The 18027-nt window shown below is 44.9% G+C and overlaps 1 protein-coding gene across 1 annotated transcript; it reads right to left on the reverse strand.

Moving 5' to 3' along the window:
• Position 1: 1 nt before the first annotated feature.
• LOC121571722 (E3 SUMO-protein ligase RanBP2-like) lies at positions 2 to 18018 on the reverse strand. Its single transcript, XM_041883362.2, is given in 13 exon segments — positions 2 to 1553; positions 1742 to 1915; positions 2057 to 2232; positions 2343 to 2616; positions 8313 to 8533; positions 8648 to 8734; positions 8839 to 9000; positions 11218 to 14752; positions 14754 to 15892; positions 16294 to 16450; positions 16567 to 16800; positions 16976 to 17071; positions 17410 to 18018. Coding segments are annotated over 13 exon segments (7137 nt in total). The 5' UTR covers positions 17986 to 18018; the 3' UTR covers positions 2 to 1247.
• Between the last annotated feature and the right edge of the window lie 9 nt (positions 18019 to 18027).

Below are 18027 nucleotides of genomic sequence, written 5' to 3' on the forward strand. Positions count from 1 at the left end.
TGCTAAATCAGGGCTCTCCAACCCTGTTCCTTGAGAGCTACCGTCCTGTAGGTTTGGTTGGAGAGCCCTGTGCTAAGTACTGTCGGCAGACAAGCGTTTGACAATCCCACCGGTGTGTCTGAGCTTTTAGCTTCCAAGATCGGGTGTATTCAGTCTTGTATCGCCGTAAGCAAAGGAATAATTCTCATTACACATTATAACGTGGGAAATAGCTATCACTTTGTAGTACAACCAAAGTGCTACAACCCTTCCTTACATTCCAGAGCATATATTTGAGTCTTGCAAAAATAGTTATTCTCAATAGTTATTCTCATCTGTAACCACTTACCCCTATACTACCATGGCTAAAAGACAATACTATATTATCAGTAGTTTTCAGCATCAATTTTTATGACTATGGGCCACATAAATAAACAGAACACATAGACAGGACACATTATCTATACTGAACAAAAATATAAACGCAACATGCAACAATTTCAAAGATTTTGCTGAGTTACAGTTCATATAAGAAAATCAGTCATGCTTGTATTTAAAAACATGATCAGTATATCTAAACTTTATATCATTATTGTCTGAATGTAAAACTTGACGGTTTGCAGACTCCCTTTGGAGCAGGGAATGGATAGTCTCTGTGGAATGTCCCTTCAGTTAGTTGATTTTCGGTTTATGTACGTTCTGTACCTGCATGTTAGATCTCAGTTATTTTTTAAGTTTAGACTTTATAGGACAGTCTGTTTTTCATTTCAATTAATTTATCCCTTTGTATATTTTAAAGCACTTTGGTTTATTTCCTTGTCATAATTTGTATTTTCCAAGTTTTGATTAATAAAACCTTTATATTGTTTGCACCCTACTCAGTTGTCTTTCGTTGCCTGCTTGGTCTTCCCTGACATTATACACACAAATACAGTCTGGGGAGTCACACAGTGATGTGCTGCCCTCAGGGTGGGCATGGAAGCAAGTGCAACACTTATCAAAAGGAGACAAATTACACCCTATTCCCCTCATAGTGCACTACCAGAGACCTTAGTGCACTCCACATGGGCTCTGGTAAAAAAAAATTGTACACTACATGGGGTATAGGGTCTCATTTGAGATTTGCCTACTATAGTTGTCAACTCCACAGTTTGAAAGCCTATCACTGTCCAGTCCATGACCAGAGCGAAGGCCGATAGCCATCCAGTCAGTGACCAGATCTCAGCCCTACAGTTGAATTGTCCACAGTCAGTAAACAGAGCGAAGCTCTACAGTTGTCCACATTCGGTGATGACAATCTTCTTGCTGGGTTTGCCAGTCTTGGTCCCCAGCTGTCCCATGCTGCGAACCACGTCCATGCCCTCTCTGACAAAACCAAAGGCCACGTGTTTGAAGTCCAAGTGCTCAGCCTTCTTCAAGGTGATGAAGAACTGGGAGTTGTTGGTGTCTCGGCCACGGTTGGCCATGGACAGCAGCCCCGGGCCCGTGTGGCGCACGTCAAAATTCTCATCCTCAAACTTGTCCCCGTAGATGGATTTCCCTCCCGTCCCATCCTGGTTGGTGATGTCTCCACCCTAACAGAGGTTAGAAAAGAACGAGACAGGACCAAGAAGAGTTATACATTCTTGCAGTGGTTTACAAACGATTTTGTGTTCCAAGAGGCACCAACTGTGACCTACTATTTGATTATGAAAGCACTTTGGTGGCTCTTAGTATTGTCTGGTTTGAGGCTAACCCCCCACCTTCACTCCCCACTTCTCACCTGACACATAAAGTCCTGTACGACCCTGTGGAAGACAGAGTTGCGCAGCCCGAAGCCTTTCTGTCCTGTACACAGTGCTCTGAAGTTCTCAGCTGTCTTGGGGACGATGTTAGAGAACAGTTCTATGGTGACCGTTCCCAGGGGCTTGTTGTCAGCGGAGATAGAGAGGTACACCTGGGGGCAGAGTTTCATATCGATTATTTTACATTTATGGGCTCTTTAGTAAAACTTCCAACAAATTATTTTAGGTGGAGGGGACAAAAGTGGTAGGCTAGGCGCCCCACCTATACAATAGCAGACAGGGGAAACACTGACCTGGGGATTGGCTTCTCTGGAATTTTCCTGGACCCTGGACATCTGGCAGGAGGAGAGGGCTGAGGCCTCTGATTGGCTCATACGACTCTGACACTCACAGAAGGTCTTCCTGAAACACTCGGCCAGCTCTGCCGTCTTAAACTTGGCTGCCAACTGTTCCACCTTACCCTCACCCTCTGGAGAGAGAACAAAGGATCAAAACCTTTATCAATTCATCAATTATATAAGAATCAATATATTTACATAGCTCTGTGTGTGTGTGTCGCGGAGCTATGTATAGACCTACCTGAAAAGTCAGTAGCTGTCCAGACTAGGGCTTGGTCAGAGGTGTTCATGGGTTTGAGCTCCATGCTCTGACAGATGGTGTGATTGGCACAGACCTTCAGCACCTGCTCCCTCCTCATCAGCACGCGGTAGAACCTCTTATCGGGGTGGAAGAGGATCTTGATGTCTCCCACACCCCTTTCCTTCCACTGGCTCAGGTCTCTCTCCCAGCGGTACAGCTTGGTACGCTCCTTAAACAGGATCTCCTCATCCTCCTCCCCTGACTTAGTCTCCACCTGGACAACACAGTTACACACAGGTTAATGATGAGACCAAGGGTTTAATAATCTGGAGGGTGTAAGATTACAGAACTCATATAGAAATGTTTTGATTAGAACATGCAAGATTCTCTGTCATATATTCCTACCTCGAAATGTTTTCTTTAACGTAGAGTCTAACACATTTTTCCTATTTGTCTGCCTATTTAGTCCAGGGTGCATTGCATGGTGCCGTTGCCAGATATATTATAGAAAGGAGATAGGAATCCATTGCATGAAGGAACGTATAACGCCCCACTCAGCCATTTGGGTCTTTGTGTGTCAAAAAACATAACACTATTTGACGCGTCAAATAAGCTTTTAATTTGATACGTCAAATAACACAATTCTATTATAGAATGTTGTGTATGCTGAATTTGCACGAACAAGCCAAGAGCCACCACTATGATCAATAGCACTGTCAAATATGTACAAAAAAAACAAGTCTGCAAACAAGCACACACACCGGCTAGGATGTGTTTACAATACCGCGTCGGTAATAAGGCATTATTTGTTCGACCGAATGGGAAAATGTCTGTGTGAGCATTTGAAATCAAACGAGGAGGATCAAAAATGTCAGCAAATATCTTTGATACAGGTGTTATTAGAAACCTCTGGGGTAGCTAGCACCAATGCAACCAGCCTGAAAACAATGACCAGTAAAAACAGCAGTCATTTTCAATATTCTCAGCAATGATTTAGGGATCCATGTGAGTAAGTATTAGCTAGGTAGCCACTTGTTGTTCTCCAATTGAACTCAAACTTAAGTTCATGAAAATAACTAGCTAGCCAGCTACTTAACCCTGTTGCCCAAAGCTAACGTTATAAGCAGCCAGCTAGCTTCATCTGGTTTGTGAGGCTTGACCTGACCGGGTTATGTGTTGTGAAGCTAGCCACAATAAGGATTAGCCACAATAGTGGAATTTGCGGTTCGCCTTCAAAATCAGTCCCTCTTTGAAAGTGACGCAAATGGTTACAATTGGTGGAATCGTGCCATATTTAGACTAGATAATGTTAAACAAGGTTGGAGTGTTGGAATGTGGAGCAATGAAATGGGGTATCAGTCTACTCAGTGACACCCACAGAACACAACTGTGAAGAGTTTATGCAAATATTAGCCTAGTAGCTCTTATTGCAGGACTTTGGCTGTGGGACCCAAATCAAATCAAATTTTATTGGTCACATACACATATTTAGCAGATGTTATTGCGGGTGTAGCGAAATGCTTGTGTTCCTAGCTCCAACAGTGCAGTAGTATCTAACAATTCACAACAATACACAAATCTAAAAGTAAAAGAGTGGAAATAAGAAATATATAAATGTTAGGACGAGCAATGTCGGAGTGGCATTGACTAAATACAGTAGAATAGAATGCAGTGTACATATATGAGATGAGTAAAGCAGTATGTAAACATTATTAAAGTGACTAGTGTTCCATTATTAAAGTGGCCAGTGATTCCATGTCTATGTATATATGGCAGCAGCCTCTAAGGTGCAGGGTTGAGTAGCCGGGTGGTAGCCGGTTAATGATGGCTATTTAACAGTCTGATGGCCTTGAGATAGAAGCTGTTTTTCAGTCTCTCTGTTCCAGCTTTGTTGCACATGTACTGACCTCACCTTCTGGATGATAGAGGGAGATTGAATATGTCTGTAAACACTCCAGCCAGCTGGTCTGTGCATGCTCTGAGGACGCGGCTAGGGATGCCGTCTGGGCCGGCAGCCTTGCGAGGGTTAACTCACTTAAATGTCTTACTCACGTCGGCCACGGAGAACGAGAGCCCACAGTCCTTGGGAGCGGGCCGCGTCGGTGGCACTGTGTTATCCTCAAAGCGGGCGAAGAAGGTGTTTAGCTTGTCTGGGAGCAAGAAGTCGGTGTCCGCGACGTGGCTGGTTTTCCCTTTGTAATCCATGATTGTCTGTAGAACCTGTCACATACGTCTCGTGTCTGAGCCGTTGAATTGCGACTCCAGTTTGTCTCTGTACTGATATTTTGCCTGTTTGATTGATTTACGGAGGGAATAAATACACTGTTTGTATTCTACTATATTCCCAGTCACCTTGCCATGTTTAAATGCGGTGGTTCGCACTTTCAGTTTTGCGCGAATGCTGCTGTCTATCCACAGTTTCTGGTTTGGGTAGGTTTTAATAGTCACCGTGGGAACAACATCACCCTATACACTTGCTGATGAACTCAGTCACCGTGTCCGTGTAAGCGTCAATGTTATTCTCAGCAGCTACCCGGAACATATATCAGTCCGCGTGATCAAAATAATCTTAAAGCATGGATTCCGATTGGTCAGACCAGCGTTGAATAGACCTTAGCACGGGTACTTCCTGTTTGAGTTTCTGCCTATAGGAAGGGAGGAGCAACATGGAGTCGTGATCTGATTTGCAGAAGGGAGGGCGGGGCAGGGCCTTGTAGGCATCTCGAAAAGGCGAGTAGCAGTGATCTAGTGTTTTTCCTAAGTGATGTGTTGATAGAACTTCAGTAGCGTTTTCCTCAAATTTGCTTTGTTAAAATCCCCAGCTACAATAAATGCAGCCTCAGGATATGTGGTTTCCAGTTTGCATAAAGTACAGTGTAGTTCCTTGAGGGCCGTCGTGGTATCGGCTTGAGGGGGAATATACACGGTTGTGACTATAACCGAAGAGAATTCTCTTGGGAGGTAATACGGTCGGCATTTGATTGTGAAGTATTCTAGGTTGCGTGAACAAAAGGACTTGAGTTTCTGTATGTTATCACAATCACACCATGAGTTGTTAATCATGAAGCATACACCCCCGCCTTTCTTCTTCCCGGAGAGTTCTTTATTCCTGTCTGTGCGATGAACTGAGAACCCAGCTGGCTGTATGGACGGGGCCAGTATATCCCGAGAGAGCCATGATTCCATGAAACAGAGTATGTTACAGTCCCTGATGTCTCTCTGGAAGGAGATCCTCGCCCTGAGCTCGTCTACTTTATTGTCCAGAGACTGAACATTAGCGAGTAATATACTTCTCCGCCGGCTGTGACTTGGAGCAGCCTCTGGGATAAGTTAAATTGCCCTGGGGGGTACGAACAAAGGATCCAATTCGGGAACGTCATATTCCTGGTCGTAATGCTGGTTACCGCCGCCCAGTCAGCCTATTGTGCGTATTGACATCAATATTGCACTGTACAGCCTTACCTAAGGATTTGGGATCAATGAAATGGGGTATCAGTCTACTCAGTACCCAAGCACTTTTTTCCCAAAGTCCTCCTCTGAGTTATCAGACTCCAAAACATCCACGTTGTATTGTTTTTCCTCTGGAATATTGTACACATAGTAGGTTGACTGGTACAATAAATGTGGCTCATTTCACAGTGGTTTCATAGTCCTGCAATAAGAGCTACGATGCTAATGTTCTGTGGGTGTCACTGAGTAGACTGATACCCCATGTCATTGATCCACAATCCATAGGCAAGGCTGTACAGTGAAATAAGTATGCCCCCAATACAATTCTAAAGTCTAATAGACCCACAGTGTGATTTCAACAGATTTTTGTCAAATTAACAAATTATAGTATTTTGTTGAATTTATATAACAACATTCCAAACTCATTTAGCATGATCTATTCCATTATGGCACTGCAGGGCCTTCGTGCAGGGCCTTACCCCAAAACATCCACGTTGTATTGTTTTTCCTCGGGAATAGTGTTCAATACACATAGTAGGTTGACTGGTACAATAAATGTGGCTCATTTCACAGTTCTTTCATAGTCCCGCAATAAGAGCTACGATGCTAATGTTCTGTGGGTGTCACTGAGTAGACTGATACCCCATGTCAATGATCCACAATCCATAGGTAAGGCTGTACAGTGAAATAAGTATGCCCCCAATGCAATTCTGAAGAATAATAGTATTTTGTTGAATTTATATAACAACATTCCAAACTCATTTAGCATGATCTATTCCGTTATGGCACTGTAGTGCATCACTTTCGAGACTTTTATTTTGAAAGCGAACTGCACATTTCTTTATTTTGGCTAATCCTTATTGTGTCTAGCTTCACATCGGTGGGTCCGACCATCATGAATCAAATAACTGTTTTATAAATTAGGGGTATTTTAGATTATGACACCTAGCTAAATAGTTGGCTATCTAACTATACAGACACAGATTGTCGTTTTGCTATGTTTTTGGGGAAGAACAATGTTTGAATTCATCAGCTAGCTAGTTTTCTTTATGACCAGCACTGTCCCAGAGCTTGGGGAAGTGTGTCTGCGCCCGCCCCGAAACAAAACTTTACCAGCATCATAGCATACGTATCGGTGAATAGCTGTGACATATGACATACGAGTGATAGCGTAATCATTGTGTAATAACTACGTAAAAATTGTTTGAACATGTTCAATTATTATGTGACGTGCAGTCATATTAAGGTCCTGATTAATCAACAAGCTTATTTTATTTGACACATCAAATAGCGGAGTCACTCACCACCTTCCGGAGACACTTGAAACCCCACCTCTTTAAGGAATACCTGGGATAGGATAAAGTAATCCTTCTACACCCCTTACCCCACCCCCCCAAAAAAAAAAACATTTTGTAAAGTGGTAATCCCACTTGCTATAAGGTGAATGCACCAATTTGTAAATCGCTCTGGATAAGAGCGTCTGCTAAATGACGTAAATGTAAATGTTATTTTACGTGTATCTTTATTGACACGCAAAGACCCAAATGGGGTTCCACAGACTGTCGACCAATCGTGTTCACGTTGTCATGCTTCGTCACAGGGTTGATAAGCTAATCGTCACGCAATCCCTTCTCAAAGTCCGTGTATATGTCGATAAACGTGTCTATTTTCCTCGAAAGTACGTAATGTCACGATTCCAAAGCTATACGATATTACAGATAGCAAGTTAATTACCTCACATCTTGGAAGAGATTTGTAATGTTGTACTTCTTGTTGACGAAATTCGTGCTAACGTTGGGTTTTTGAGCTAGCGCCAAATAAACTCCTTGAAGGAGAGCACTCATTGTCCCAGAATGCACCGCGTGGCCTATTGACATAGCAAGGAAACGTTTCCCATCTCCTCAAAACTATATCTGCCGATGCGAATGTTAGACTCCACTCTGTAAGGCACATCGATCTGCAGGTTGAACACAGTGAGATTGTAGACTCCTAAATTGATAGTGCAGTTTGTTTAGGCGATTTTACAGCTAACTAGCTACTTTACATGCTGATATTATCTTTCGTATTATTGTGTGTAGCTACGTTTGCTAGCTAGCTAGTCAGCCAGACAGCCCATAGAGAGAGCATTGCATTGTGGATTTTGTAGTCGACTTGAGATGCAACAGATTTCCACAACAATTTTCCATGTTGCTACCAACCTTATTATAACGCCAAAATGAAACATTTGTTCACACAAATATTTTTCTCACATATTAGTGTTATTTACCACTGTAAATTAAAGGACTTAGTGGTTTTGGGTGGATTTTTCCTTTAAGGAGATAGATTGGGGTAAGGCCCTGCATTAGACTAGTGTCCTGTCTAGCTGGTGTCCTTGTACAACAAGCTGCCTCACGCTATAGAAACAGGTGATAGGTTCCTGCTCCTATGAGCTGTTCTGGCTCGCACAAGCTAAGGCTACTTACTTTACTTCATAAGTTGTTTACCTATGTGCAAACAAATGCATATATCATATAATCTCACCAGGGCCTGTGCTTTGCGGATCTCTGTCTCAAAGTCCTCTGTCTTGTCCTTCTCTGCCTCGCTATCGCTGCCTACACCACAGAAGAAGGTTGAAGGCAGCTGCAGGTTCCTGGCTTTCTGTCCCTCCTCTGGAGTAGGCCTCTTCTCCCACACCACCTCAACCTCCGGGTCCAGACCCTCAACACCTGCCTCAGCCTCAACACCTGCCTCCGTCTGGCCTGCTGAGAGGAGACGAGTGGAGCAGGTTATTGGAGAAGTAACTTTTGAGGATAAATTTCACCCCAACCTATCCTATTCATACCTATCTCTATAGCTGCTTTGGCCATGAAACTTACCAGAACCTGCACATGCAGCCTTTCTCTTAGGAAGGTCCTGGTACAGTTTTCCATTCAGTGCTTTAACTGCTGTCTCAAAGTCCTCATCTGCAATATTCACAGCACAAACTAACGTTAGCAACACTGTCAACTACAATTAGTAAACGGTTGCTCATGCAGGTAGAAAAGGTTTCAGAGAGAGTCTTTCTCACCATCTGACTGGTCGTCGCTGGTATATCCTGGTTCGTTCTGGTAGCAGAAGAAGGTGAGAGGCAGCAGGAGTTCCCTGGCCAGAAGAGCCTGCTCCGCTATCGGCTGCCTCACATAGACCACCTCCACCTCAGCGTCATCGTCGGCCTCCGCCTGAGAAGGTGCTATAACACAAAAACACAAAGAGTGAGACAACTCACTCAGGAGGCCCCCTTCCTACAGAGCAGTGTACAGAACAGAGACATTGAGAGCAGGAACAGAGTAATACAATTATATTAATCTCCAAGGTGAATTTGAATAATACAATTGCAAATTACTATACAATAACAATTGGATCTACAGAAAATGTAATATGACTTGATGTAATTATGCTGCAAGGTAATTGTTTGGTACTAAAGGGCAGGCTAACATTTTATTTACTATCCTGAAAATTGTGCACCTCCTGCTAGAAAGTCACAAACCATTTCACTAAGCAAGTACTTCCACACCGAAAACACATGCATCAAAAAAATTTACGCCATGCATTTCACCACACCGAGCGAGCAGTCTCCTATATCTCTGAGAATGCTATTACTACTAAGTAAATCTCAAAGACATTATAAACATTAGAACCATGGATCTACAGTGTACTGTACATGAGGCCAACCAGGGATTGCAGTTTGACCATTTCCTCCTGGTGCTTTAAAACCAATTCATAGTTTACTGTCCAGTGGTAGAACATGAATGCTTGTGACATACAGCACTATCTACCTCGGTTTGAACTCTGGCTCTTTCACTCAGACAGAAATCTCTGAAACGAACCGGACCAGAGTGGGCTTTGCCTTTCACACGGTTGCTACACATCCTGGACTAAAAATGTGTGTATGACATTGAGGAGTGTTTGTGACAGCACATTCCTGTCAGGAAGCATGGCTGAAATCTCCCCGTGTCTCCTTTCAATAGAGGGAGAAGAACTTTGAATGGCCGTCAACACTGTACTGGCTGCTATCATTTCACCCCTCCATTAGCTACACAACTATCCTAACTTTCATCCGCAGTAAGCCTATATCTCACTATAGTAAGAGTTACTGTTGAGTATCACACATGGACATGCAGCTCATTAGGTTGTTGTACTAAAGGTTTGTACAGTGCATTCGTTGCGTGCGGGTTAAGACCGGCTACCAGGCAAGGCCAAACAGGTGACAGCTGTGTAGGTGACGTGTCACAGCACACACACATAGAGTACCTGGGGGCTCAATTTGGGTGGATGAGGTGCTGGTCCAAAAACATTAAAAAAAAACATTTTAGTCATTTAGCAGACGCTCTTATCCAGAGCGACTTACAGGAGCAATTAGGGTTAAGTGCCTTGCTTAAGGGCACATCGACAGATTTTTCACCTAGTCGGCTCGGGGATTAGAACCAGCGACCTTTCGGTTACTGGCACAACGCTCTTACCCACTAAGCTACCTGCCGCCATTGCTTAAAAAGCCATTGGTTATCTTTGAAAAGCCTCAAATCCAATCCTACAAAATAATGGTTGGCAAGTGAGACAAGCTAGAATTGGGGGTAGTTGCTGAACATTTACATTTACAAATCTCAATTTTTAAGTAGTCCATTTCTTCTTCTACTACTGCTTCTATGAGCTGGCAAACAAACTAAATTGGTGCATACTGCCACCTAGTGTTTGCTCTGAAGTATAATTTACTGGCAGATGACCCAGATGGAATCATGTGATCCTTCCTTAACCCATAGGAAGTCCCACCCAGTTGACTACTTTAAAAGGGTGGAAGCTCTCAATGTCCATAACTGGTTTTAACCATCTAGAGTCCTCTATCTAACTATGTCCTGTCCCCATTTCTGCCTTCATGAAGATGTAGCCTGCAGTAAATCTTGTGACTGCATTATCCTGATGGGATTCGATTACTAGGCTAAACGTAATTATATTTATATTTTAGTCATTTAGCAGACGCTCTTATCCAGAGCGACTTAACAGTAGTGAGTGCATACATTTTCATATTTGTTCGTACTGGTCCCCTGTGGGAATCGAACCCACAACCCTGGCGTTGCAAGTGCCATGCTCTACCAACTGAGCTATGGATTATATAATCAATTACATCGGCTATCATATCAAACAACCTATATCAAAATACCAAGTGTGAGGAAGAGTGGATGTAAGTTAGGCTAATGGGAGTGACGGTTAAGTTCTGTCCTGCTAACACAGAGTGTGGGCTGGTGGGAGGAGCAATGCGATAAACCAACGGGACATGAATGGAAACACAACACAATGGGGTCAAATTATGTGAAAACCCCATCATGGGCGTCACCATTCAAAAACAAGCAGTTTACACTGAATCACAAGATCAACAAAATTAATCACGAAAGGATAACAACAAAAGACGTACCTTTATCTGGGATTTTGAATGCAGTTGAAGGCTGGGAGGTCCGACCGCTGTCTTTAACCTTGGAGCTCTCTGAAGAACCATCCTCCTTGGATGATGGGGGGCTGCTGCCGAATATCTTCTGGAGAGAGTCTGTTCCAGAGAGGAACTTGGGTGGGGACATCACCATCTTGGAGGGGTGGAGAGGGCTGTGTGGTGTGGCGGTGGAGGCCTTGCAGTCAGGGGTTTGGAAAGTCTCAGGATTCAGCTCCGTCCGTTCTGTGGTGGTCTCCTCCAGGATGGCCACAGCAGCCTGTCCACACACTGTTGTCCCCGTTGCTGTTGCTTCCTCCTGAGGAAGGGCCTCACTGGAGGCTATGGGAGTGACCAGAATCTCATTCTCCTGGGCAGTTTTAGCCTTCTCAAAGATGTCTCTGAAGGAGTTGGCCACATCCTGCAGTTTGAACCTCACCGCTAACTGCTCAACATTTCCCTCAGCTACCTCGGCAAAGTCAATTGCGCTCCAGACCCAGGCCTTCTCAGCACCCTTCATGGGCTCCAACTTAATAGAAGATGTGACCCAGTGGTTGGCGCAGATCTTCAGGACTTGGTCTCTCCTCATGACGAGTCTGACTCGTTTGGTGTCGTAGTTCTGCAGTATCTTGAGGTCACCGATGCCCCTCTCCTTCCACTGGTTCAGGTCTTTGTCATAGCGGTACAGCTTTGCCCTGTGGCTGAAACACACATTTTCATTCTCCTCTCCAGTGGGGATCTCCACCAGGTCTGGCAGGGGAACCACAGGCTCAAAGTACAGTCTGTTTCGCTCCTCCTCCTGGCTAATGTCCTGCTCCTCGTCCACAGACACCCCGCTCTGGTTCAGCTTGGCCGGCGACTTGGCGGGACTGACGACAGGCTGGAAGCTGAAGTTGAAGCCAGCTGTGGATTCTCCAAAGCAGAAGAGGTTCTTCCTGATTGGGCTGCTTGCTAGGGGTGAGGCGTAGACAGAGGTGTCAGCAGTGTCGTCCAGAGCCTCCTCTCTCAGGTCATAGTTCTCCCATTCTAAGGTAGGGCCAGTGCTCTCTGCGTGGGGCTTGATGATCAGACCAGAGGTGTTACTGGCTGTCGTGACGTTAGCTTGGCTGTCGTCCTCCTTGATCTTTGTTTTGTCATCAGTCAGGAAAGATTTAAGATCTTTCAGACCGGACTTCATCTCCTCTGCCTTCTGGATGAGATGTGCAGTTCTGCCTGTGTCAACAAGCTTGTGAGGAGTCTGCAGTGGGATGTCCAACAGGAGCCTCTGACACTCCTCAAACTTCAGCTTGAACTCCTCAGCCAGCTCTGGTGTTTTAAACTTGGCAGCGAGTTGCTCCAGTCTGGCATCTCCGTCAGAGAAGTCATTAGCCAGCCACATCCAAGCCTTGTCGGAGCCAGCCAAAGGCTTCAGGTTCATGGTGGTGGTGATCCAGTGGTTGGCACACACCTTCAGGACCTGCTCTCTCCTCATCAGCACCCTGAGCCTGCCATTGGTGGCATTCTTCAGGAACTTGAGGACCCCAACGCCCCTCTCCTTCCACTGGCTGATGTCTCCGTCAAACCTGAAAAGCTTCACTCTCTGGGAGTAGAGGGCCTGTTCGTCCTCCTCTCCTGTGACCAGGTCCACTTTCTCAGGCATCTGGACCACAGGCTCAAACTGGATATCGTCATTCTCCTCTGTCTTGTATACGTCCTCTTCATCCTGGTCAGCTGAGGTGTCTGCCCTCTGGTTTGACTGAAGGGATGTGAACAGCTGCTCACCAGCGCGGGTGAAGCCTTTGAAATTGGAGTCAGTCTGTCCAAACTGGAAGTCTCCTTGTGAGTTTTTAGCCAAGTCTGCAAAACTGAAGTCGTTGGATTTGCCAGTGAAGAGGGGATTTTCATCCTGATCTGTCTTGTCCACTGACGGCGCTGATGCAGATACACTGACACCAGATTCCTTCTCTTTCTCTCTGTGCTGCTCTGCGATATTCTTCAGGAACATTGACACAGACACTGAAGCAGGAGTCTGAGTTTCAGCTGGTGGGGTTTCCTTTGCAGTTTCCTGAGTGCCAAACTTAAAGCCACCTGCTGGGATGGGCATGGTGAAAGAGAAGCCTGCAGCACTGGGGGTACTGCTTTCAGCCTGAGGAGGGGTCTCAAATGTGAAGGATGCAAGGGAACTTTTATCAACTTTACCTGTGCCAAACTGAAAAGAGCTGTCACTGTTGAAGTTCGCTTTAAACCCAGTGAATGCGGGCTGAGTAGAGGCACTCTGACTCCCGAAGCTAAAGCTGAAGGATGAGCTGGAAGGGGCGGCTGTGGCTGTGCTCTTAGCATTGGGGTTGGGCATCTGACAGGAAACACATTGACTAGCAGAGCCGTCTTTTCTGACTAGACATCTGTCACAGTCCCACATGGCCCCAAGAGAGGAGGCGTTCCTAGCATTGAGGTTGGGTGTCAGGCAGGAAACACACTTAGAGGCAGATGCATCATTCCTCACTAGACAGGAATCACAGTCCCATTGTCCATCCTTCTTAGAAAATAGAGCACCAAAGCCTGACACTGTTGGCTTTGTTGTTGGTGCTACCTCTACTGTTGATTTTGCTGAAGGGTTAGGAGTTTGACAAGAAACACAACTGCTTGCAGAGGCCTCGTTTCTTACAATGCATGTATCACAGTCCCATTGCCCCAGCTTTTTGCTGAATTGGGGACCAAATCTAGAACCAAATGGCATGGTTGAGGGCTTTGATTCTGCTGCTCCATCTACAACTGTTTTGGCTACAGGATTTGGAGTTTGACAAGAAACACAATTGCTAGCAGACTCCTCATTTCTAACAACACACGTGTTACACTCCCACTGCCCTGTTTTTTTGTCAAACTGTGCACCAAATCCAGACCCAATTGAGAGGGTTGCCAAAGCTGGGGCACTAGCAGCAGGTTTTTCTAAAGGGTTAAGAGTTTGACAAGAAACACAACTGTTTGCAGATGCCTCATTTCTTACAGCGCATGTATCACAGTCCCACTGCCCTGGCTTTTTGACGAATTGCACACCAAATCCAGAGCCAAATGGCATGGTTGACGGCTTTGATTCTACTGCTACTTTTGTGGTTTCTTGCCTCTTACCAAACTGGGCACCAAAACCAGCAGCAGGTATAGAAGTGGTGCCACTGGTTCCAAACGTAAAGGAGGGGGGTATCTGAGCTCCAAAAGACCCAAATCCTTTTCCAATAGATCCTGCACTGCTGGTGTCTTTTGACGAGTCAGCTCCAAATCCAAAAGTAAATCCTCCCACTGAAGCTGCCCCACTAGTAAAGCCTTTGATGTCAGTAGCCGGTGCGCTGTCTGGCTTTGATGGGGCATTAGGGTTGTCAGTCTGGCAGGCAACACACTGCATAACTTTAGCTGCATTTCTTGCGCAGCACACATCGCAGTCCCATTCCCCGTACTTCTTTGCAAACTTGGCAGCAAAGTTTGTCGTCTCTGGAGCAGAGGGTTTAGGATAAAAAAATGTTTCTATATGACTGATCTTGCTGCTTTTCTGGAGATTTGGGAATGATCTTCTGAGCCTCTTCAAACTTTGTCTTGAAGAGCAATGCCTCGTCTGCCGTTTTGTACCGGATGGCCAGTTGCTCAGGCCTTGGTTCCTCATCCGCATAATCAACGGCATTCCAGACCCAGGACTTGTCAGATCCAGCGTTTGGTTTCAGGAGCATATCTGGCATGATGTAGTGGTTAGCGCAGACCTTCAGAACCTGCTCCCTCCTCATCAGCAGATGCACTTTCCCTGATCTATTGTGCTTTAGGATTTTGACTAAGCCGATGCCCCTCTCTTTCCACTCTTTTGTCTCCGCATCGAATCTGAACAGCTTGGCCCTGTTACAGAACATCTCCTCCTCCTCCTCCTCTCCAGTCTTCACGTCTACTTTGTCAGGGAGGGGCACAATAGGCTCAAAGTGAGGCCCATCCTCGTCCTCCTCCACATGAGTGCTGTTGTTATTGCTCTCCGCTCCCTTCTCCTCCTCCGCTGTGTTTTCCAGCCCAAATACCGGCTTGGTTACATCAGTGAAACTAAATGGCTGGTCAGTTTTTCCAAACAGGTTTGGTTTGTCCTGGATCTGGGTTGCGTCAGCAAAGGAGAACCCAGCCGCGCTTTTAGTGCCAAAAGTAAATATCCCTCCCTGGCTAGGAGGATAGTGGGGCTTCCCCTCTGAGGGGCCCATCAATTTGGATTTGAAGTTGGAGTTCAATTTAAAGGCAGTGGACGATGGAGTGGACTGAGCGACTATTCCAGCACCAAAGCTAAGCACCTTAGGAGGCTCAGCAGGGATCGGCTTCCCCTCAATGCTCTTCGGTGGTTGGACAGGTACGACGACGGAGGGCTTAGTGAAGTAGCCAGGCTCAGGGAGGGGAGGGTTGGTGGTGGGCTGAGAGTCGGCCCCAAATCTAAAAGTAAATCCTCCCACTGAAGCTGTCCCACCAGTAAAAACGTTGGTTTCAGTAGCCTGTTTGTCATTCTCTTGGGTCAGGTCCTGGTCCTTGTCCACAGACACCCTGATCTGGTTCAGCTTGAACGGGGACTTGGAGGGACTGATGACGGGCTGGAAGCTGAAGCCAGAGGTGGATTCTCCAAAGCAGAAGAGGATTTTCCTGATGGGGCTGCTGGCTAAATGAATGGCATATCCAACTTCAAAAGGTAAAAAGTTAGATAAATACATTTTAAAAGGCACAATTTGTTATTCTTTTTTCCCTAGCCAAACAGCAGCCAGCCACATGGTTTGTTCTAAAGCAGAGGGATGGGGCTGAATAAATAACTGAAATTACGGATGCAAGGATAAGATCAAAGGATACATTTAAACATAATTTTTAACTATACATACATTGTTTATATTTTGAGTTATGCTGAGGTAATACATGTGTACTAAGCTCCTGAGGCAAGAATCAATGGGTATATATAATTAATTGAAATGATAATTGAACATCTATAAATATTGCAGATTGCACTTTTAATTGAACAGAGCATTTACCAAGGATATATCACTAAAATATAGTCTTCATGGTTCTGTATGCATAAGACATAAGCTCTACCTTTTTTAGTTATCTTTGCCATTTCCTCATTGAATACATTCTCCATTCGGTCTTGTAGTTCAGAGAGTGACTTCTTGACATCCTCAATGGAGACGTGAGGGTTAAAAGTGCTAGGTAAGGCCTCAATTCCCGGAGGGACAGAGAAAGACTGTAAACTCTACGAGAGATCGGGAAAAATAAGGTAACGTCATGTAACCACAGAAAGCAGATTTCTAGGGCATACCGCAAAAGTCTAGAGGCTGTTTACTCTGATAACAGAATGAGTGATGTCACCTTGAGGAAATGGATGTGATCCTCTGTGTGTGAGAGCTTCTCCAGCTCAGCGTCTTTCCTCCTCAGCTCAACCACCTCCAGCTCCAGTCGCTTCAGTTGTCCTTCAGTCCGACTCACTTCAGTCATCTCCTGGGCTTTGATCAGCTGCTTCACCTTAGAGCTCCGTCTCGCAATGGAGCGGATAAGCTCAGGAAAGATCCTCTCACTGTCCTCCACTACTGCCTGTGCAGAGCGCTGTTAGGACACACAGAGAGGACAGGGCCCACTTCACTCCAATTCACTCAGCTCTCATCAGGACCCTAGTCGGCTTGTTCCCCACAGTGGGGCTCAGTGGGATTACAGTTTCTTAGACAAAAATAAAGTCATTTTCCGAAAAGGCCATCAGCCAAATGACCTCTTCAAGACTTACCTTGACAAACTGTATAGACCGTCTCGCCTCCAACACCCCCATCTCTGTCTTCTGGATTCTCTGCCTTAATATCTGCTGTTTTTCATCCAACTGTTTCTGTATAAAAATAAATAATATGTAATAAAAAATTAAATACATCACAAAAACACAAAATCAAAGAAAGTATTGTGCTATGTACAATATAAAATGTTGATAGATTTTCATATTTTAAAAACCCAACGTAAATCAAAACCATAAGAGGCAATAAAGTGAAGAAAAGTATTATTAAAGAATTATTATTGTAGAATAGACTTGATAAGACAATAAGACTTGTAAGAGGCACTAGATATTTTCTGGTGCATCCTGCTTTTTCCTGTTTGAGCCCTTAGAACACTTCCTTCATAGTCAACTGTGCTAATAGACATGAGAGAGAAGTACAAAGCTCATGTCCTTACCTGTTTTTCAGTTCTTTCTGCTGCAGCTGACACTGTATCATGGCCTTTATGTTCATCCACTGTACAAAGATAACAGATACACTGCTGATCGGTACGGCAGTAAACCTCAAGCAGTTTATCATGATGAGAGCAGATCTTCTCCTGTAGTTGTGTGGATGCTTTGACCAGCTTGTGCTTCTTTAATGGAGCTACTTCATAATGAGGCTGTAGATGAGTCTCGCAGTAAGAGGCCAGACACACCAGACAGGATTTTACAGATTTGAGTTTTCTCCCAGTGCAGAAATCACACTCCACATCTCCAGGTCCAGCATAACAGTGAGCAGGAAAGGCAGCATGGAGTCCTGTATTCTTCAGTTTCTCCACCAATTCAATCAGTAGAGTATTTTTGTTCAAAACAGGCCTCGGGGTAAAGGTCTTTCTACACTGTGGGCAGCTGTAGACACCATTCGGATCATCCTGATCCCAGCAGTCCTCAATACAGCCCATACAGTAGTTGTGTCCACAGGGAATAGCCACCGGATCTTTCAGTAGATCCAGGCAAATTGAACAATTGATCAAGTCCATTGCCTCTGCCATTATAGTAAACACATCAATGGGCTGAGCAGCAGAGTATCACAG

The sequence above is a fragment of the Coregonus clupeaformis genome, chromosome 29 (assembly GCF_020615455.1).
Source record: "Coregonus clupeaformis isolate EN_2021a chromosome 29, ASM2061545v1, whole genome shotgun sequence".
In the NCBI taxonomy this organism is placed as follows: Eukaryota; Metazoa; Chordata; class Actinopteri; order Salmoniformes; family Salmonidae; genus Coregonus; species Coregonus clupeaformis.